Source organism: Vipera ursinii, assembly GCF_947247035.1.
Source record: "Vipera ursinii genome assembly, chromosome: 2".
Classification (NCBI taxonomy): Eukaryota; Metazoa; Chordata; class Lepidosauria; order Squamata; family Viperidae; genus Vipera; species Vipera ursinii.
Genome location: NC_139513.1, coordinates 23,757,457 through 23,779,402, shown reverse-complemented (window position 1 = coordinate 23,779,402; position 21,946 = coordinate 23,757,457). Strand labels below are relative to the sequence as shown.

General features: G+C 43.5%; 1 protein-coding gene across 6 annotated transcripts in view; it reads right to left on the bottom strand.

Annotated features, from left to right (window-relative positions):
* ABCF1 (ATP binding cassette subfamily F member 1) overlaps positions 1-19,507 on the bottom strand; it is a 51,103-nt gene extending 31,596 nt beyond the window's left edge. The window contains exons 1-10 of one of the 6 annotated variants that reach the window (XM_083355972.1): positions 19,320-19,507; positions 14,135-14,181; positions 11,979-12,068; positions 11,705-11,843; positions 11,273-11,310; positions 9,195-9,314; positions 5,993-6,055; positions 4,408-4,479; positions 2,744-2,824; positions 1,257-1,331 (exon numbers count right to left, since the gene is read on the bottom strand). In XM_083355972.1, the coding sequence (XP_083212098.1) occupies positions 1,257-1,331; positions 2,744-2,824; positions 4,408-4,479; positions 5,993-6,055; positions 9,195-9,314; positions 11,273-11,310; positions 11,705-11,843; positions 11,979-12,068; positions 14,135-14,181; positions 19,320-19,407 (813 nt within the window). In that variant the 5' untranslated portion in view covers positions 19,408-19,507. Of the gene's footprint in view, positions 1-1,256; positions 1,332-2,743; positions 2,825-4,407; positions 4,480-5,992; positions 6,056-9,194; positions 9,315-11,272; positions 11,311-11,704; positions 11,848-11,978; positions 12,069-14,134; positions 14,182-19,319 lie in introns of all 6 variants that reach the window. The other 5 variants (XM_083355974.1, XM_083355971.1, XM_083355973.1 and 2 more) reach the window with 5 other exon arrangements.
* Positions 19,508-21,946: the final 2,439 nt, after the last annotated feature.

Here is a 21,946-nt window from a genome sequence, read left to right as displayed (position 1 = left end):
CTTTGCCCAGGTTCGCCTGGTGCGCCAGTTGCGTCCCTATCTGAACCGGGATGCCTTGCGTACAGTCACTCATGCACTCGTGACCTCTCGTTTGGACTACTGTAATGCTCTCTACATGGGGCTGCCCTTGAAGACCACTCGGAGGCTCCAACTGGTGCAGAATGCAGCCGCGCGAGTTGTGTTGGGAGTCTCCCGATACTCCCATGTTACACCTTTGGTCCGCGAGCTGCATTGGCTGCCAGTTGCCCTCCGGGTGAGATTCAAGGTGCTGGTAATGACCTACAAAGCCCTACATGGCATGGGTCCGGATTACCTACGGCAACACCTGCGGCCGGCGTCAACCTCCCTCCGCAGAGGGCCTCCTCAGGGTGCCTCCGATCAGAGAATGTTGACTGGTGGCCCCCAGGGGGAGGGCATTCTCTGCGGGCGCGCTAGACCTGTGGAACCGCTTGCCGGTTGAGCTCCGGATGGCCCCTGACCTTCGCTCCTTCCGGCGGGATCTAAAAACCTATTTATTTGAGCAGTCCGGCCTGGTCTGATGGGGTTGGGGTTGGGTTTTTAATATGGTTTTAACTATTGTATATATCGGGCATAAATTATGTAATTGTTTTTTAACTTTTGTACTTTGTTTTTTAATATTTATTGCCCTGTACACCGCCCTGAGTCCTTTGGGAGAAGGGCAGTATAAAAATTTAATAAATAAAAAAAAATAAATGGACTTATCCATGTAGTACCAGGAGCCAAGTCGGACTTGGAAGACAAAAGCAAAGGAACACAAAATTGTCTAAACTGCTCCTAAAATCCTAGGAACAAGGCAAAGATATGTTCCATTGTTGGAGGCTTCCAGGAAAGGCTGGGCAACAATTTCTCTCAGATGGGATCGGACCTAGAAGATCTGCAAGGTGGCTTCCAATCCTATGACTCCATGATCCTATGAAATTACACAGTTTTGTAGCTTCTTTTGTCAAGATTCCTACTTAAGCCTGCAAACCCTAATTAAGTTTGCATCATTAACAATCTCGCCCACCCTAACTGACAGTTGCATTCAACTGCATTCAAAGACCCTGAACTCTCCTCGAGGGACACCACCTTGACTTGTCTAAGATGCAGATGTCAGTCCAAAGGTTGAAATAGCTGCTCTGAGCTTGCTGAAAAAGGCAACTCCTCAGCTCACAGAGCAGTAACGGAATCGCAGGCATCTTCCACACAACCATCAAAATTGGCCATTCTGGCTTCATTAGATTGTCTACACTTACCTTGGCTGGCTGATTCTTTTTCCCTTTTGTTTTTTGGGAAGTATCTTCAGACTGAGCAGCTTGTTTGGCTCCAGCCTGAAATGAAAACCAAGGAAATGGGTATAAACATTTGGTTAAGCAAGGAAACAAAACAAAAACACAATAGTAATTCCAACTCTCTTCCAGCTTTGCAAATTTATTATTTATTTATTTATTTTAATTAAATTTTTATACCGCCCTTCTCCCGAAGGACTCAGGGCGGTGAACAGGGCATATCTTAAAACTACAAAAATACAAAAGTTAAAAAAGAATTAAATTATTGCCCACAATAAAAACAATAAAAAATATATATAAGTATTAAAACCCTAAGTAATTCCCCATCAGGCCAGGCCAGCTTGTTCAAATAAATGGGTCTTTAACCCGCGCCGGAAGGAGCGGAGATCCGGTGCCATCCCGAGCTCAACTGGCAGCTGATTCCACAAAGCCGGAGCGCCCACAGAGAAGGCCCTCCCCCTGGGGGCCACCAGCCGACATTCTCTGACTGGAGGCACCCTGAGGAGGCCCTCTCTGTGGGAACGCACGGGGCGGAGGGGAGTCGACGCCGGCAGCAGGTGATCCCCGAGGTATTCCGGACCCATGCCATGTAAGGACTTAAAAACCATCACTAAGACCTTGAACCTCACCCAGAAGACAACTGGTAACCAATGCAGCTCGCGGAGCAAAGGTGTAACATGGGAGTACCGGGAAACTCCCAAGACAACTCTCGCGGCCGCATTCTGTACCAGTTGGAGCCTCCGAGTGGTCTTCAAGGGAAGCCCCATGTAGAGAGCATTGCAATAGTCAAGACGAGAGGTCACGAGCGCATGAGTGACCGTACACAGGGCACAGGGGTTCTATTGTCGAAATAGAACCATTAAAAATTATCAGCCTACTCAGAAACATCCCTCCTTAAGGGAAGAAACTATTTTTAATTCAAAATAGTCTGCTTCCTGCTCATCAGGGATGACAGCATCCTATCATTTGTCCCGCTGGATCAGGGGTGGGGAAAGATGGCCGTTTTATGACAGACAAACAGACACACAAACACACACTGAGACAAAAGCAACAGCTGGAGTGTTGATATTTGTTTAAGTATCACTCATCCAGTGTCATCATAATTCGAACAGTCACTGAATGACAGATCGGTAAGCCAGGACTACTTGTATTGTAGTTAGCAGGGTTAAGAGACAACAATGCCACGGAGATGTAGCCTTCACAGCTGTTAGCCTTGGAAATTGAATAGGAGAAGACAGCGACTTAAGAGATCACATCCACTTCAGATCAGTGTTTCAATATTTAGGGTCTGGCATCCCCTGGAAAAGATGAGCTCAAACCCTGAATTCTACCCAGCTGAGCTACTTTGACCAGCTAACAAAACAATCCCAACCAGAACTTAATTAGCCATCTCTCCATCAGCTGGTCTCTGTGGACTTCAGCTCTCATTTTGCTACATTCCTCTTCTCCTACACCTTAGATTTTTCCTTGGGCTTGATTTCTTCTGCTTCCTCCTCATCACTCTGAGCCAGGATTGCAAATGCTGAGCCTCCTCTCTGAATGTAAAAAAAGGAAGGGAGGGAAAGAAAAACACACAGAGAATGACTCAAGGTAAAGGTAAAGGTTCCCCCGCACATACCTACTGGTCGTTTCTGACTCTAGGGGCCGGTGCTCATCTCCGTTTCAAAGCCGAAGAGCCAGCGCTTGTCCGAGGACGTCTCCGTGGTCATGTGGCCGGCATGACTAGATGCCAAAGGCGCACGGAGCACTGTTCCCTTCCCACCGTAGTGGTCCCTATTTTTCTACTTGCATTTTTTTTAACGTGCTTTCGAACCGCTAGGTTGGCAGAAGCTGGGACGAGTAACAGGTGCTCACTCTGCTACGCGGCACTCGGGATTCGACCCACCAAACTGCCGACCTTCTGATCGACAAGCTCAGCGTCCTAACCCACTGAGCCACCGCGTCCCTAATGAGAATGACTCAACCAAGCACAAATTCCACACAAGGTGTCTGTCTGTGTGTGTGTGTGTGTGTGTGTGTGTGTGTTTTCGTTTCTCCTTCCTGAAAGGTACTGAGTCTCCCTGGGGATTGTTCACTCTTCCTGGGCCCTTGTCACATAAACCGTCTACCATCCAGCCTGTATATAATGGCCAACTTCCTCGTTTTCTCACCTTTTTTCCCCCCCAGAAATTTTATTAATTTTATCAAAATATAAAATACAAGGGAAAAATAATGTGGAAAACTAAGAGAAAAGGGAGGGGGAGAAAAGGGGATAGTGTGGAGGAAAAAAAAAGAAAAATAGGCACTGACCTCCAACCCTCTTTAGGCACAGTAGAAGGTAACAAACCTACAACCACAATTTTTTGCTTTTACCCAACGGATATGCAAGCCATTTCTGTAACCATTTCTGATTTCTCTTCTACAACAGGATTCACAGGTGAGCTAGTGTTCTTCTTTGAACCGCTTAAGAGGCAGTTTGGTACAGTGGTTAAGCCATCAGGCTAGAACAGGGGTAGGCAACCTTGGCTCTTTTATGACTCATGGACTTCAACTCCCAGAATTCCTGAGCCAGCCATGCTGAGGGGAAAGGGAGAGGTTTCCAAGCTGAGCCATGCTGGCTCAGGAATTCTGGGAGTTGAAGTCCATGAGTCATAAAAGAGCCAAGGTTGCCTACCCCTGGGCTAGAAACCTGAGGGACCATGAGTTATGGCCCCATTTTAGCCACAGAGCCAGCTGGGAGACTTTGAGCCATTCACTCCCTTTCAGCCATAGGAGACAAGGACAAACCTTTCCAAAATCTGTCAAGAAAACTGCAGGGATTTCCCCAGACAGTCACCAGGAGTCAAATTTGACTCAAAAGAATTGGGGGTGGGGGTGGAGAAAGATTTACCATTGAATAAAAAAGATACTCCAGTCCAAGGGTATTTATTTCAGCTCTACATTCTATGTTTAAACTAGCAAACTTGATCAGTCTCCTTGACAGTACAATGATGGTTGAAACATTAATTAGAAAAGGCTCATCAAGTAATGGGCCCAGCTTACACGAAGTAAGATGCATTGAAAGAAGGGGATACTAAGCTACAAAACCGACCATTAACATTCTGTATCAGGTACGAAGGATACAACTGAAGTTGCAAACCTGTTGTTTTCCTTTGTTCTTCTCATTCTTCCTGCTTTTTCCCTTGGTGTCTTCCTTGTCCTCTTCCTCTTCCTGAGTTAGAGAGGCAGACATTCCATTATTATTCATTTTGCCAGTGAAACAAGGAAGATTCACATGTCAAAAAAAGTTAAAATGGTGATTACGGTTCTGTGATTGAAGCTCCACTTGGTTTCTGCATGTATGATGCACATAAAAAAAAAACAAGTAGAGTTTTGATCACAGCATCGCAGCTACCACTGCAACTTTTTTTTTAAATCACACTTTGCAGGCACCTCTGAGTAAGACTTCCCCGCCAGGCCCCTTTTCAGAATGCTGGGCTTCCAAGACAAGAACAAATAAAATCTTTTCTATACATGACTTGATTTCTATATATATGATTTAAGTGACGGTCCATTTTTCAATGTCCAGATAAATACCGTGGAAAAAATGAAGCACCAACCGAAGGGCTTTGGAACTAATCCATATGTATTTCCTTCACTGTCATATAGCTACAAAATGCTCCCACAGATCTAGCTTTAAAGTACTACCACATGCTTACTTTTTTAAAAAAAATCCCATTTATATCCCACCCTTCTCCAAAGACTCAGGGCGGCTTACAATCTAAGAAGCACAAATCAATGTGCTTAGCACTAGCCTTCATTCTATGTATACAGTATGTCTGCTTATTAGGGCTTTCGGCATTTACGGTATATGTTTCACTTTAAATGGCTAAATGTATTTAAAGATCTCTTTGAGCAATGTCTGCTACAGCTTGAGCCTTTTTGATAACAGCGATCACAGCAAGGTCCTCGTCAGGCGGAAGTAACCAGAACCACTCGTGAAAAGCCTCAAGCTGAAACTTTATTGTTTGTCACCTATATTACAAGAATCTCGCCAGACTGCTTGCCTTCCCCTGGGAATGGCCAGATAAAGCTTCCTAGATCCTGGGCGAGGTCACGCTTATGCCATTTATGGCAGCGTAAGGACTCCGAGCTCAATCCTCACTTGACCCCTTCCTCAAGAGTGAACGATGAACCAGGATCCTTGCAAGCCCTCATTCTCTGCACTAAGTATTGCCTGGTCTCAGTTTACTGGCAGTCCTCGACATATGACCTCGATTGGGACCCAAATTTCTTTTGCTAAGTAAGGCAGTTGTTAAGCAAGCTATATCCTGATTTTATGACTACGGCTTTTAAGCAACTCATGCAGTCACTAAGCAAATCCAGCTTTCCCCATTGACTTTGCTTGTCAGAATCCCCCTGGAAAGGTCACAAATGACAATCATGCGGCCTCAGGACAGTGCAAAAATCTTAAATGCTTGCCGATTGCCAAATGTCCTGTTTTTGATCACATGACGGTGGGGATGCTGCAACGGTCATAAGTGTGAGTACCAGCCACAGGATCAGTGTCATCATAACTTTGGTCATTAAACAATTGTGACGAGTCAAGATCTACCTGTATTAGCATTTGGACTTTGGAATAGCACTTTTGAATGCGGTTTGTCTTCTGTGATCCAAGTAAGCTTTCACCTCAGAAGTGAGGTTGTAAGTTGAGACTACCTGTACTTCAGACAGTCCAGACTGACCTTTTGTTTGGTTTTAGAGCCTTTTTTTCCTGGTTTCTTTGTTTCTTCATCATCAGAGGCTGTCTAAAGAAATAAAGTTGGGTTTTGATTATTTCTGTACCGGTTTTACTTAGAAAAATGCCAAAATGTCATCTCTGACATTCATGCTACAGTTTCCTGTATGCTCAACAAAAATATGTGGAAGGTAAAATTTCCAAGATTGGGAAAAAAAACCCAAAAGGAATCTGACCATCAGGATACCTAGACATCTGCAATTTCTTCTATTAGGAAACAGAATTTATTTTGATTGTTGGGAAAGAGCCAGGGCCAAACAAGCTTTTATTATCACTGCCTAGGAATTTGGAAAAACACATCTCAACCCTTCTGTCCTTTTCATAAAGTGAGACTTTAAAGCAAATGCTTTCAAGAAACAGACAAGACCCAAAAGATTTTTAAGAGAAAGATAAAGTTTTCTCCACAATTGTTTTTATTGGGTATTGTTATGGATTGTGATACTAAATAAACCAATCTGATGTTGAATTTGATAACAGCAGCACGGTTACTGGTGGGACAATACTGGAAGAAGGATAGTTTGCCTACTATAGAAGAATGGGTACTTAAACTATCAAATCTTGCAGAAATGTCTAAGATTTCTGCTTATTTGAAGGACCATTCACAAGAAAGATATATTTCAGTTTGGAGAAGATGGATAGATTATATTCAGAATAAATATGGGACTAAAAAGTTCCACTTAGCTTATGAGTAGATTTTAGAGGAATATTGTTATTAATTTTAGTATTAGTATTGATTATATTTTTGCTTAAGTTATTATTATTATGTTTTTAATAATTTGAATGTATCTATGTTAAGGGGAGTTAAAGCCCATTATGAATTTGGTTAATTTTATAATGGATAATTTTAGTTAGAATATGATTATTATATCTATAACCCTGTATTCAGCTCTGGGAAGTGGGGGGAAGGGGGGTGGGTTGGGGTGGGTGGGTTTTGGGGATCTGTATTGTAAAAATTTTTTAAAACTCTTTAATAATAATAATAATAATAATAATAATAATAATAATAATAATAATAAAACAAGACCAAAGAAAACCAGACTGGTGACAAAATTAAACAGCATTCTCGACTTAACGACAATTTCTGTGGTGAAGGGTTTTGTCCCATTTTATGCATTTTTTTGCCACAATTGTTAAGTGAATCACTACAGCTGTTAGGTTACTAACCCTGTTGTTAAGTGAATCTGGCTTCCTCAGTGACTTTGCTTGTCAGAAGGTCGCAAAAGGGAATCACGTGATCCTGAGACATCGCAACCATCATAAATATGAGCCACTAAGTCAGGGGTCTTCAAAGTTGGCCCTTTTATGACTTGTGGACTTCAACTCCCAGAATTCCTCAGCCAGCGTGCCTGGCTGAGGAATTCTGGGAGTTGAAGTCCACAAGTCATAAAAGGACCAAGTTTGAAGACTCCTGCACTAAGTGTCCGAATTTCGATGATGTGACCATGGGTATGCGGTCATTTGAAAAACGGTCACAACTCACTTTTTTCAGTGCTGTTCTAACTTAGAATAGTCACTAAACGAATGGTTGTAAGCTGAGGACTTCCTGTTTATTCCTGCTGTGCTCAAAGGAGCCCTCATTAGCAGGAATGACCACTCACTGTAGACCTCAGCCTTCACTCTTTTCCCAAGCATTAAAAAAAGCTACACGTAGGCATTACAGCTAGCTTTAAAACAAGAAAAACAATGGAAGCATGGGTTGCATATCAGCTGGGCTCACAAACCACTCCCATTTACTTTTAGATCTGGCAACATACAATCCTACTAATTAGGGGCAAAGACCACCATTTAGGGGAATAAAGCCCCCCTGCCTTCTTCCAATCTAGCATGGGATCCATTACATCAATGGCCTCTTTGCTAGTTGGCCAGGTAGAGTGCAGTGCTGGGGCTTGCATAATGCAGCCAATCAATGTTGCCTGTTCTGCATTGCTGGCTGGAATAGAACAACATGCATTTCCTGCTAATCTGCATCTCCACTTCATTGCTACAGTTGATGATGGATTTGGGATTCGAACAAGGCTGGTTAACCAGGGAAGGTAGCCTGATTTACAACTGCTCTGGCAAAAATTCCAGTTAAAATTATCCCTTCCTTCCACTCTTATCGGACTAAAGTCAGAAAACATGCAGAACTCTTACTGACCCTGTTAAGCTTTGTGAACTATGCGATGTGCCCTTGAACCGAGTCCAGGGTACATCCAGAATTCTTTAAAATCAGCAAGCATACGAATATTTTTTCTGTGGCCATGTGGCATGACCCACCCCACCCTTTCTTTCTTTCTTTCTTTCTTTCTTTCTTTCTTTCTTTCTTTCTTTCTTTCTTTCTTTCTTTATTTATTTATTTATTTGATTTATATCCCGCCCTATCTCCCGAAGGACTCAGGGCGGCTAACAACAAAACATATAATAAGTACAGAAATTAAGATAAAAATAAAATTAAAATCATCTGTGCAATAAATTACAATTTAAAAACTAAAAATAAATTAAAAATTGTAAATATAATTAATTAAAATGCCTGTCAGTCCAGGTCAGCCTGGTGGAAAAAGAGTGTTTTGAGGCCGCGGCGAAAGGATTGGAGATTTTGGGCCATCCGAAGCTCAGGGGGGAGCTGATTCCATAGGACTGGCGCTCCCACAGAGAAGGCCCTCCCCCTGGGGGTCGCCAGCCGACATTGCCTAGCTGACGGTACCTTGAGGAGGCCTTGGACCTTGTTGTTCTTATTCAAGTGTACCCATTTTTTGGGGGGGGGAGGGATCATCTGCATCACCTTAAGAGTAACTAGGACAGGGGTAGGCAACCTTGGCTTTTTTATGACTCGTCAACTCCCAGAATTCCTGAGCCAGCAGGAGTTGGAAGTCCACAAGTCATAAAAGAGCCAAGGTTGCCTACCCCTGAACTAGGACAACGGCATAGCAATCACAGATGGAGCTGCCTCTCTTCTCCATGGCATTTTCTGCCAGGTAATTGTTATTTTTTTGACCCCCTCTTTTCTTTTTTCTGACCCCTTCCTCACATAGCAGGGTGAGGCAGACAGGACTGCTTCCAATATTTTTACAGTTCAGCCAAAGGCCACATGAAATAAGGCTGCCCACCCCGAATCTGGAAACTTAACCGTCAGATCACTCCCGATAAATTATTCCCGAATGCAAGCTCACCTTGTTGCTCTTATTCCTGTCAGGTTTGATGGGCTTTGATATTTTTTCTTCTTCTTCCTCTTCTTCCTCTTCCTCCTCTTCACTCTGCTCCTGGTTCAAGGCAGCAAACACATTTCCTCCCTGACGGAGACAAGGAGAGAGAAAACTTGGGAGAAGAATGTCTAGAAAAGAACCAGGTAACGGAACCGCCTCATCTAGGCACCAGAGTGAACTAGCCCTATTTTTTTTTTCAGGTCACAGAATCTGATCAAGACACAATAGTCTAGCAACAGAAAATTAGTTGAAACCCCCTTCCCCCTTAGTCTCTCGTGGAATGCTATCAAGGAATATAATTTGAACAGACTCCATTAGTGGCTGTCTAGGTCAGGGGTAGGCAACCTTGGCTCTTTTATGACTCGTGGACTTCAACTCCCAGAATTCCTGAGCCAGCCATGCTGAGGGGAAAGGGAGAGGTTTCCAAGCTGAGCCATGCTGGCTCAGGAATTCTGGGAGTTGAAGTCCACGAGTCATAAAAGAGCCACGGTTGCCCACCCCTGGTCTAGGTATTGGGTTAGGAATATGATCTGAAGCACTTTTTCTTTGCCTAAAGACATAACAAAATCCTGATCGTTAAATGGCTCGCAACCGCCAATGACATTGTGATCTTAACGAATTACATGACTTATAGTAATTTTTCAAACTGTATTAATTTCCTCCCAAATTATTACTCTTACGTAGGAAGCAAGCCTACTAATCTGATTACTTTTTCTTTAAATGAGGAACTGAATGTCAGCCAGCTGGGGTGGAAGTTCAGCAACATCTAGAAGTCATGTTTAGTTATTTAAATTAAAGTAATACGCATCTCCTTAAATAATGATACCCATCCCAATTTAAGTTGTTTATTCTGACTCTTTATATTCATAATTCCTTCTCACTCCTTTCCCCAGCAACAGCTTCAGGGGCCATATAGACTGATGTGTCCTAGGAGTAAAATATCTGCTACTAGACGGGGTTCACCCGGGCACCACCTTGATCACCAGAGCCGCGCAGAACATCATTTTGTACTTTTCATTACTCGGATTTTTTAGACAGTTTATTTACTTAATTGAATTTCTATACCGCCCTTCTCCCGAAGGACTCAGGGCGGTGTACAGGGCAATAAAAGCACTACATACAAAAGTTAAAAGATTAAATTAATTAAGCCCTAACAATAAATAATTAAAAATACCCCAAACCCTTAAACCAGGCCGGCCTGTTCAAATAAATAGGTTTTCAGATCACGGCGGAAAGAGCAAAGGTCGGGAGCCATCCGGGGCTCAACCGGTAATTGATTCCAAAGTGCTGGCGCGCCCACAGAGAATGCTCTCCCCCTGGGGGCCGCAAGCCGACACTCTCTGACCGATGGCACCCTGAGGAGGCCCTCTCTGTCGGAGCGCACAGGACGAAGGGAAGATGACGCCGGCAGCAGGTGCTCCCGTAAGTAATCCGGACCCATGCCATTTAGGGCTTTATAGGTCATCACCAGCACCTTGAATCTTGCCAGGAGGGCAACTGGAAGCCAATGCAGCTCGCGGAGAAGAGGTGTTACATGGGAGTATCGGGAGACCCCCATCACAACTCGCGCGGCCGCATTCTGCACCAGCTGAAGCCTCCGAGTGGTCTTCAAGGGCAGCCCCATGTACACAGCATTGCAGTAGTCTATACAAGAGGTCACGAGCGCATGAGTGACTGTACGCAGGGCATCCCGGTCCAGATAGGGTCGCAACTGGCGCACCAGGCGAACCTGGGCAAAAGCCCCCCAGGTCACGGCTCCTACATGGTCTTCCAAACTGAGCTGTGAGTCCAGGAGGACACCCAAGTTGCGAGCCCTATCTACAGGGGGGGGTGGTAACACCCCCCCCCCATGGTTAAAGATGGAATGGACTGAATTTCCCGAGATGCCGGAACGTACAACCACTCGGTCTTGTCGGGGTTGAGCCAAAGCCTCAAGTTAAAGGTTGCAAAGGCTAGTTTACTGCAACCAAACTCTGTTCTTCAGAAAGTAAGTCATTCCATTTTCACCTCTCATTCTCGTACTTTGAAAGCAGCCGGGGACTTACTTTCTTTTTCTTGCCTGCTTTGGCGACAGGAATGGGCACTGGAAGAGAAGCGAAAAAAGAAAAAAAGAAAAAAGAAAAAGTCACACTGGGTTGTAAACTAGAGAGACTGTAAACAGGATCAAGCTTACAATCTGAAATACACACTCTCTAGCATTCTCCCCAATCAATCCAAGCGCTTCGGACTACAACTGGCAGAGGATGGTGGGCCTTGAAGAACACCTCCGTTTCTCGGCAAACTGGCCTGAAATCGTGCAAGAACTTGTCACTCGTCCGCGAAACCTCGCGAGATCCTCAGGCAGGAGCCTTGAAATCTCCCAGGGCCTCAGCCATTTATAAGCTTAAACGGTAGGAGGTCCTCCCCCCCCCCCCCCGGTCAAGGCTGACCCCTATAACCGGCGCCTGAAAAGCAGAACGAAAACTGCCGCCTCCCACCTTCTTCATCCTCATCGCTGGCTTGGGCGGACAGCTTCTTCAGCCTCTCGATCAGCTGGCTCTCCTCCTCCTCCTCTTCTGCCAGTTTTTTCTTCTGCTCTTTTTTCTTATCGCGTCGCTTCTTTTGCTGCTGCTGCTGCTGCAGGCAAAAGACCCACCCCGAGAAAGAGAGACGGTCAAGGGACGGGCAACCCGCTTACCCTCAACAGAGCTAACGACTGGACTGCAAGCTCCACGAGGACCTGCCCCGTGAGATGATACGGAAATGACCTGCCTGTTGTTGTTGCTGCTGCTCCTTCTTTTCTTTCTCCGCTGTATGGTTCTCACTGGAGTGTTTCTCCTCCACAGCCAGCTCCTCGAAGAACTTGGGGCGCAGGAAAGAAATTTGGGGGTATCAGTGGCAGAAAGATGACCCACCCAGCAATACCGCTTGGGGTGTGTGTGTGTGAAAGCCCTAATAAGCAGGCATATACATAGAATGAAGGCTATTGCTAAGCACATTGATTTGTGCTTCTTAGATTGTAAGCCGCCCTGAGTCTTCGGAGAAGGGCGGGATATAAATGGGATTAAATAAATAAATAAATAAATAAGATATTTCTGACCCTGCCACTCCTACTGCAAGGGTGTGTTACTTTCTGGCACTTGGGAGGTGTAAGGAGATGGGTGCAGGAACTTTCGGGAATTACGGGAGGATGACATTTGGCCTATGCCATGATGTTAGGGTGGATGGGACAATGTTTAGGTGCTTTGGGGAAAAGTTAAAGCAGAGGTCACCAACCTTTTCATGCTGGCAGCCCGGAGGGAAAGGGAGCAGGTGGGAAATTTGCGCACACACACACACACACACACACACACACACACACACACACATGAACAGGGCTGCGCGCAAATGGATTCGCGTGCACCTGCACAGCACTAGCAGCCCCATTTGCACCATGTGCAGAGGGGCTAGCTGCCGCCTCTGCTAGCCCTGCATGCATGTGCAAAGGGGCCGCGCAACCCACACAGGGCTAACAGCCCATTTGCCTATGCACACGTGCGCTAGCCACTGCCTCTGCTAGCCCCATGTGCGTGCGCAAATGGGCTGCGCAACCCCATTTGCACAGGCGCCAGCCATCGCTGCTTCTAGCCCTGCACGCATGTGCAAATGGGTCTGTGGGCTCTAGTGCGAGTGGGGGTGAGTGCACATGCTGGCCAGCCTGTCAGGGGACCCCTGAGCTAAAGTACAGTAATGGGGACATTATGTTCCTTATAAAAGTCTCCAAATAGAAAATACAGAATTTGGGAAGGAATGGAATTAGGCTTTTCAGTAACGAAAAGGAGTACATTAAACTTCTACAAGATTTAAGGCACTGATTTGATTTTATTTTAGCTCATCCATTACCTACAGAACAAAGTGCCTACTTCAGGTAATCCTCGACTTAGGACCACAACTGTACCCAAAATTTCTGTTGCTAAGTGAGACAGTTGTTAAGTGAATCACTGCAGTTGTTAAAATGAGTAACACATTTGTTACGTGAACCTGGCTGCACCACTGACTTTGCTTGTCAGAAGGTCGCAAAAGGTGATCACACAACCTTGGGATACTGCAAGGGCCATAAATACGAATCATTTGCCAAGCATCTGAGTTCTGATCACGTGACCATGGGGATGCTGCAACAGTTGTGTGAAAAATGGTCGTAAGTCACTTTTTTCAATGTGGCTGTAACTTCGAACAGTCAGTAAACGAACTGTTGTAAGTTGAGGACTCCCTGTATTTTGACTGGCTCATTCTGGGTTTAACCTACCAAAAGGATGATGGAATTTATTTAAAGCATGTAGATGGCCTTCTGTCTCACACGCTGATGCCTAGCTGATCCTAGGCAGTTCTTAAACAATTGCAAAATAATTAGTTTCAGCTCCCTTTCCTGGGTCTTTTGTGTGTCTTACTGAAATTACAGGAATCAAAGTTCAGGGTTCAATCTGGATAAAACCATGCACAAAGAGCTTTTACCCCAATATATATATCAGACACTCAGACCTGTATTTAAACAACTATGCTAATGGTACTTCTTAAGAGATACAGAGAAACATTTTATTTTTATTTATTTTATTTATTTTAATTCCATTTATATCCCGCCCTTCTCCGAAGACTCAGGGCGGCTTACAAGCTTAGCAGTTATTTTAAGACAGGGGCTTGATTTTTGCTCCACAAATTTTACTTCCAGAAACCCTAAAGACAACAAAACACCTTCCATCCTTCCAAGATTGGTAAAATAAGGATCCGGATTGTTGGCGGCAATATGCCGACTCTGTAAACCACTCAGAGAAGACTGTAAAGCATTATGAAGCGGCATATACGTCTAAGTGCTCTCACTATTGAGAAATGCTAGTTTCTCTTGACTAAAAATAGCTGCGGTAAAACCTTTAAGCAACAAGACTGAAACTTACCGATTTTTTCGTCTTTTTATCCTTCTTTCCCTTCTTTACTAATTTGTCTGAAAGAAACAACAACAACAAAAATCAAAGCAAGGGTTGCAAAGTACCATTGTTCTGAAGAAGCTCCAAGACTTGCATCATTCGGTTCTGTGTCCAACCAAAACAGAATGAGAACAGGAAGATGGGAGTCCTGGCAAACTAAAAACCATTTCTCACGCTTGGCAAAGTATGAGCCAGTGTGATATAAAGATTGAAGTATTGGATGGGATCTGCAGGCTGAAGTCTTTATTTGAAGTCCACAAGTCATAAAAGGGCCAAGTTTGAAGACCCCTGCTTTATTTGAATCAGAGTTGAAAGGAACCATGGAACCTAAGAGATGTTGCATCAATCAAATTTACTGTGCCTCCCAGAATTGTCGTCACGTGTATAAAATTAGGGGGATTTTCACAAACACTGCTCTAAGCAGTGTTGCTCAAACCAAATATAGTACTTTAAAAAATAAAGGCCAAACCAACACACAGGTAGCCTTTGATTTAGGACTAAAATTGAGTCAGTGGCTAACGTTTCAGTGGCTAAGCAAGACAGTTAAGTGAATTTTGCTCCATTTTACGACCTTTCTTGCCACAGTTGTTAAGTGAATCACTGCAGTTGTTAAGTTAATAACACGGTTGTCAAGTGAATCTGGCTTCCCCATTGACTTTGCTGGTCAGAAGGTCACAAAACGTGATCACATAGCCCCGGGACGCTGCAGCTGTCATAAAGACATGCTGACTGACCAATATGTGAATTTTGGTCACATGATCATGGGGATGTTTGCAATGGTCGTAAGAGAAAACCAGTCATTCATTAGTCACTTTTTTCAATGATGCTGTAACTTCAAATGGTCACTAAATGTCGACTGGTGGCCCCCAGGGGGAGGGCCTTCTCTGTGGGCGCTCCGGCTCTATGGAACCAACTGCCGGTTGAGCTCCGGATGGCACCGGACCTTCGCTCCTTCCGGCGCGGTCTGAAGACCCATTTATTTGAACAAGCTGGTCTGGCCTGATGGGGGACGTTAGGGTTTTTTAATGGGTTTCTTATATTGTGATTGTTTTTTATCTGGGCACTTGTTTAATTCCCTTTTAATTTTTGTATTTGCTATTTATATATGCCCTGTTCACCGCCCTGAGTCCTTCGGGAGAAGGGCGGTATACAAATTTAATAAAAGTAAGTAAAGTAAGTAAAGTAAATGAATGGTTGCAAGATGAAGACTACCTGTAGTTTATGACTTATTTCAAAGTCATCTAAGCACCTAAAGTATTACTACAGTATTATATTCTTATCCCATCTCTTGTCCCATAACTCAAGGTGGCCAACACATCTAACACTGTTGCCTCCCATTTTCTCCCACAACAATATTGTGAGATGAGTTCAACTTACAGAAAGTGACTGTCCAAAGTCACTCAGCTGGCTTTCAAGCCTAAAGGGAAGTCTAGTGTTCTAGTTTCTAAGCTGGCAGATTCAACACTACAACAAATTGGCTCGCCAAGCCTCTGTGAATGCGCTCTTCCTTTGGTGCCCTACGCACCTGCTTATTTTGTTTAATGGCTAGTCTAGGGCAGGGTTCTCAATTTACATAACTGGAGTGTGTGTCAGAATACCTGATGGTGACGGCTTAGGTCCATTTTATGGAATCGATATGGCACGTTTCTCCATTTTTGTTTCCATCTTGATGGATTGACGCCTCTTAGTACTACCCCCCCCTCTCAAATTCTCATTCTTACACGTAATTCAAGACATACTGTAAATCAAAGAAAGAACAGTGCAAATTGAACACTGAAAACTAAACACAAGATTGGCAGACAGGATAGTGTCCAAAATGGCATATGCTCAGTCACCCAGGATGCAATGGGGCTGCCAAGTGTATGTATGAGGTGCACTGTAAACTATATCCCATCTTCCAGGACTTTTAAAGTTGGAGCTACAGACAGGTTTGTTTACTACTGGCAAAAGTTTGTAACTCAAAAATTTGCAAGTAGAAGACAGTCTTCCACTTGCTTCCAGGATCTTTTAAAAGCTGCATGCAGAAGGGTTGAAACTTTTTTTTCCCCCCATCCTAGACTTAGGAAAAAGATTAGGGCACTGACAGCTGTTAAAAATTCAGGAGCCCAGCTGGAAAATAAATATAATTGCCAGCTCTGTTCCAGCCAAATGTCTATGTATTTGTAATTTGGAGCTGACAAATTTCCAGGGCAGTATTAGGCCATTACAACAGGAGCTCAAGATGAAATTAACAAACATTTCATTGGGCCACACAAAACTGGCATAGCTCTCCAGGGAATCTACTGAATTCTCCAGAAGTTGCTGAAGTCCAATAACAGCTATAATATCCGGTGGTGAGAAATTTTGGGGAGTTGTTCAGTAAACAGGTTTCTGGTTTGTATTAAAAATGCTGAATCAATGGAGTTGACACTTCAGATCTTGGCCAAGGACTCTTTCCCTTTCTTCAGAACAGGAAACAATCATAGCAACCTCTCTCTTTTAAAAAGGTAAAGGTAAAGGTTCCCCCGCACATGCGTGCTAGTCGTTTCCGACTCTAGGGGCCGGTGCTCATCTCCGTTTCAAAGCCGAAGAGCCAGTGCTTGCCCGAGGGCGTCTCCGTGGTCATGTGGCCGGCATGACTGGACGCCAAAGGCGCACGGAACGCTGTTACCTTCCCACCGGAGTGGTCCCTATTTTTCTACTTGCATTTTTACATGCTTTCGAACTGCTAGGTTGGCAGAAGCTGGGACGAGTAACAGGCGCTCACTCTGTTACGCGGCACTCGGGATTCGACCCGCCAAACTGCCAACCTTCTGATCGACAAGCTCAGCGTCTTAACCCACTGAGCCACCACGTCCCCTCATTTAGACCTCCCAAATGCACTGAACTCCTATCAGCCATGCTAAGGATGACGAAATTTGTACATTGTGCTAAGTATGAGAAAATAACTTTGTATACTAGGCTAGAAAAAGGGATCCAGGATTACAAAGATGACTAAATGAAGGAAAGACAGAGAAAGGTAACAACGGAGATTCTAGGAAAGTTGTGGGTACATATGGAAGAAATTTAACGGCAATGTGACATGGGAGACAACCCAGTACAGCAAACAGAGGGCAGAAAGAAGATGGAGAAAGACATCTTATGTAAGAATTGGGATCAGGAGGAACCATGTGGTTTTGGCAAGAAGAGGAGAGGAAAGAGGAAAATTTAGGCTCTGTGGAACCAAACTCAAGGAGATTTATGGGACTTTAGGATGGCCATAGGCTAAATTTCAAATATTTTGGGCTTCAGCAGAAAACCTGCAATTCTCAAGTAGGAAATAATCCAGTTTGGTTCACCTACTCTGCCCTCTGGAAATTCTCATCCTCTCATTATAAATATATATCACTTGGGATAGACACATGCAGCCCTTCCAAGTGGGAATGAGAATGATAGCAGTTAAAACAACATATGGAAGATCTTAGCATAACTGATGAAAGATGCTACAAGTCAGCAAGTGTCTCTCAAACTACTATGAACAAAGAGTGCTACAAGCTACTTTCCCAATCTATCCAACTGGGATTAATTCCAACCAGAATTAATCGTACCAACCCAAAATGAGCATGTGAAGCACTCTCTCTACAGTGTAATACAAAATCTAAATATCTTATTATATAGCCGCACTCTTTTGGGTTAGGTGGACTGCAATATTTATCCAGCTACAGTACTATGAATATTTATCAGCCTGGCCAAAATAATGTTTGCCTCCTTACTTTTTTAGGAAATGAGAAGTTGAATTAAATATCAGTTTTCCGAAGCAGTTATCCTAGTTTGTTATAGGCCACAGTCACTGCAGGTGCATTTCCAATATAACAACACATACTACTCAGTTTTAGCCCCTTCAGTATCTTTTTTTGGATAAAATGTAAACGTGCAATGGCAAAAGATGTACTTAGTCTCATCTCACAGGTCAGGAGCACTCTAAAAATAATCATGGGACCTTGTCTACCTACATTCATATCACCCCACCCTTGACCAAAACTCACCATATCAACCAATGTGGCTTGGACACTTACGACCATTGTAGAGTCCCTGAGATCATGTGATTAAAATTCAGACACTTGGCAACTGGTTCATATTTATAACCACTGCTATGTCCCAAAGGTCATGTGATCACTTTTTGCAACCTTCTGACAAGCAAAGTCAATGAGGAAGTCAGATTCACTTAACAACTGTGTCACTAACTTAACTGCAGAGATTCACTTAACAACTGGGGCAAGAAAGGTTGTAAAATGAGGCAAAATTCACTTAACACAACAGAAATTTCAGGCTCAATTGCGGTTGTAAGTTGAGGGTTACCTGTGTTCCAAGACATATGCTAGGGAAAACTGAAAAGGAGGAGGGGCGGGCAGGGGGCTGGTTTAGACATATGGAAAGAAGAAAAATGTCATGAGGCTAAACACAATCAAATACATACATACTTAAAGGTAAAGGTTCCCCCGCACATACGTGCTAGTCATTTTCGACTCTAGGGGCCGGTGCTCATCTCCGTTTCAAAGCCGAAGAGCTAGCGCTTGTCCGAGGGCGTCTCCGTGGTCACCATGACTAGACGCCAAAGGCGCACGGAACGCTGTTACCTTCCCACCGGAGTGGTCCCTATTTTTCTACTTGCATTTTTACGTGCTTTCGAACTGCTAGGTTGGCAGAAGCTGGGACGCGTAACAGGCGCTCACTCTGTTACGCGGCACTCGGGATTCGCCCCGCCAAACTGCCAACCTTCTGATCGACAAGCTCAGCGTCCGAACCCACTGAGCCACCGCGTCCCTTTTACATACTTAGGTTTACTTAAGCTTCTCCTTCCTTATAACCCTCCATCTATATTAGACATGCTACTCACAGTAGAACTTCTCGCCCAGCCTCTAGAAAGAACTACGTATGAAATTACTTCTGAATAAATAAATGTACAATTATTCGAAAGGCGGCTATTTATTTCGGATTTTTTTTTGGTATTATGGCTACACACCTATTTATATAGCAAGGAGGGGGATTATTCTCCCTACTTTTTATTTTCCCGAAGTTTCAAACCCTTCCACCCCAACTTCCGAGAGAGGCTTCTGAAGAGTCTCCCACCACTGAGCTCTTCTTCCAGGTTATCCCTGTTGGATTCCCCCCTCCAACCCCGCCACCCCCATCGCACCTCCAGCTCCTTGCGCGGGGCACGTCTTCTCCTCCCCGTCCCCGATCCATTCCTCCTGGGCGTGGTGTTGCTTTCCCCCTTTAGGCATGGCTCAGCCCTCCGGTTTTCTCCCACCGCCGCCACTGAGCTCCTGCCCTTCCGAAGCCCGGAAAAAGAGGGCTTCCCACCTGCACGCCTCTTTATCTATTGCGCCTGCGCGAGAGCGACCACGCCAGGAGGAGCGACTAGTATCGCCCTATTAAGTGCAGAGCGGGTTGTACGATAGAGATCGAGACACTTCCTAGAAAGGCCAATCATAGAGAGCAACCCAGTCATTTTAGAGAGAGTCGAAGAGCAGCAAATAGGTCTTCCAGTTAGTAGACAAGATGTAGGTTTTCTTTGGACTTCAGGATGGGAGGCTTCTTACATTTCAATAAACTAAGGCCAATTCCTCAGTAGTGTATTGTGGTCTCTTACTGACCATTTCATCGTTTTTTTTTAATTTAAGATTTGTTTTCACGTCTTGGACCATGAAAATCAGAAAGCATCACAGAAAACTAATATAACAGAATTGTTTCATAAAATAGAAAAAAAAATAACCTGATGAAGTGAAAACACAGTGCTAGGCTGCATTAACAGAGGGATAGAATCAAGATCAAGTGAAGTACTAATACCACTTTACAATGCCTTGGTAAGGCCACACCTGGAATACTGCATCCAGTTTTGGTCACCACGATGTAAAAAAGATGTTGAGACTCTAGAAAGGGTACAGAGAAGAGCAACAAAGATGATTGGGGGACTGGAGGCTAAAACATATAGGGAACGGTTGCTGGAATTGGGTATGTGTGGTTTAACGAAGAGAAGGGTGAGGGGTGACATGATAGCAGTGTTCCAATCTCTCAGGGGCTGCCCCAAAGAAGAGGGAGCCAAGCTATTCTCCAAAGCACCTGAAAGCAGGACAAGAAGCAATGGATGGAAACTAGTCAAGGAGAGAAGCAACCTAGAACTAAGGAGAAACTTCCTGACATTGAGAACAATTAACCAGTGGAACAACCTGCCTCCAGAAGTTGTGAATGCTCCAACACTGGAGGTTTGTAAGAAGAGATTGGACAACCATTTGTCTGAAATGGTATATAGGGTTTCCTGCCTGAGTAGTGGATTGGACTAGAAGACCTCCAAGGCCCCTTCCAACTCTGTTATTCTATTCTATTATTGTTATTGCATATAAAGACAAGAACTATATTGCATATAGTGTAGTCTTCATGACTATATGGGGTGATTTTGGACCAATTACTCTCACCATGCAGTTTTTGTTGTTGCTATATAGGTAATCCTCGACGTATGACCCCAGTTGAGATCAGAATTTCCATTGCTAAGCAAGGCAATTGTTAAGTGATTTGTGCCTCATTTTACAACCTTTTTGCCACAGTTAAGTCAATTGCTGTAGTTGTTAAATGAATCATGTTGTTGTTAAACAAAGCCTACTTCTCGCTTTGACTTTGTTGTCAGAAGCTGGCTGCAAAGGTCATTCACATGACCCTGGGGTGCTGTAACCATTATAAATACATGCAGGTTGCCAAATGCCCAAATTTTGTTCATGTGACCATGATGCTGTGATGGTCATAAATGTGAGAACTGTTGTAAGTTTTTTTTTTCATTACATGTCTCTAAAATTGTACATTAAAAAGAGGTAAAAATATTAAGCAAACAAACTGGAATCTGGTAATTGTTTATATTAAAGAAAATTGCAATTGTTTACTTTCCTTTGAAGCTCAAAAGATGGCTAATATGGCTTTGGGTGAACTCCTGTGTGTTAAAGATACTGCCCTAGGTTGGCATTTGGAATCAATTGATCAAGACATTAATTATATTTTTCTGATCCTAATTCTGTCTTAAAAATTACTAATATTGGAAAGAAAAATGTGTATATGAATTGCAGTAGTGTATTATTCATATGGTTTGTGGGTCATTATTGATTTCCTTTTTTTAAAACAAAGGAGCACGGAAGACTTTTAAGCCGTATGTTAAAATCTTTTAGCGTTCTGTTTACAATTTTATTATGATAATTAATCTGCTATATTTATAACTTTGAATGTATGTATAATGTTGACGTATTTTTAAAATACTAATATATGCTTTTAAAATTATTAATAATTAAATTCCATCAAACAATTGGCATCAGGCTGAATTAATCCTGAGTCCATTCCTATATTGTACTAACATCATTCGGAAGTACTCAGCCTGTTAGAAAAAGCAAATGAGATTCAGAATAGCCTAGATCAATATTTGTCGACTTTTCAGCCTAACTTGGGAATTCTGGAGATTGAAGTCCAAGCTTCTTTAAGTTTTCATGGTGAAAAACAAAACAAAACACTGGTCTAGGAGGTGAAACATGGGCAAGTCACAGAAACGTTTGGGTCTTTTGCAATAAATGATAAATATAATAACCGCCTGCCTGTAAAAATGTAGGTATTCTCAAGTAAAAAACGAGCTTTTTCTCCTGTTATAACTTGACTTGTAGAAATGGATATATCAAAGCTAGATGAATGTGCAATAAAGATGGAAGAGTCTATTCTTTTATTTCCTATTGATCAAGGACAGCACTATTCTGCCTGATAAGGATTTCTGAAATAATCTAGACTTTACAC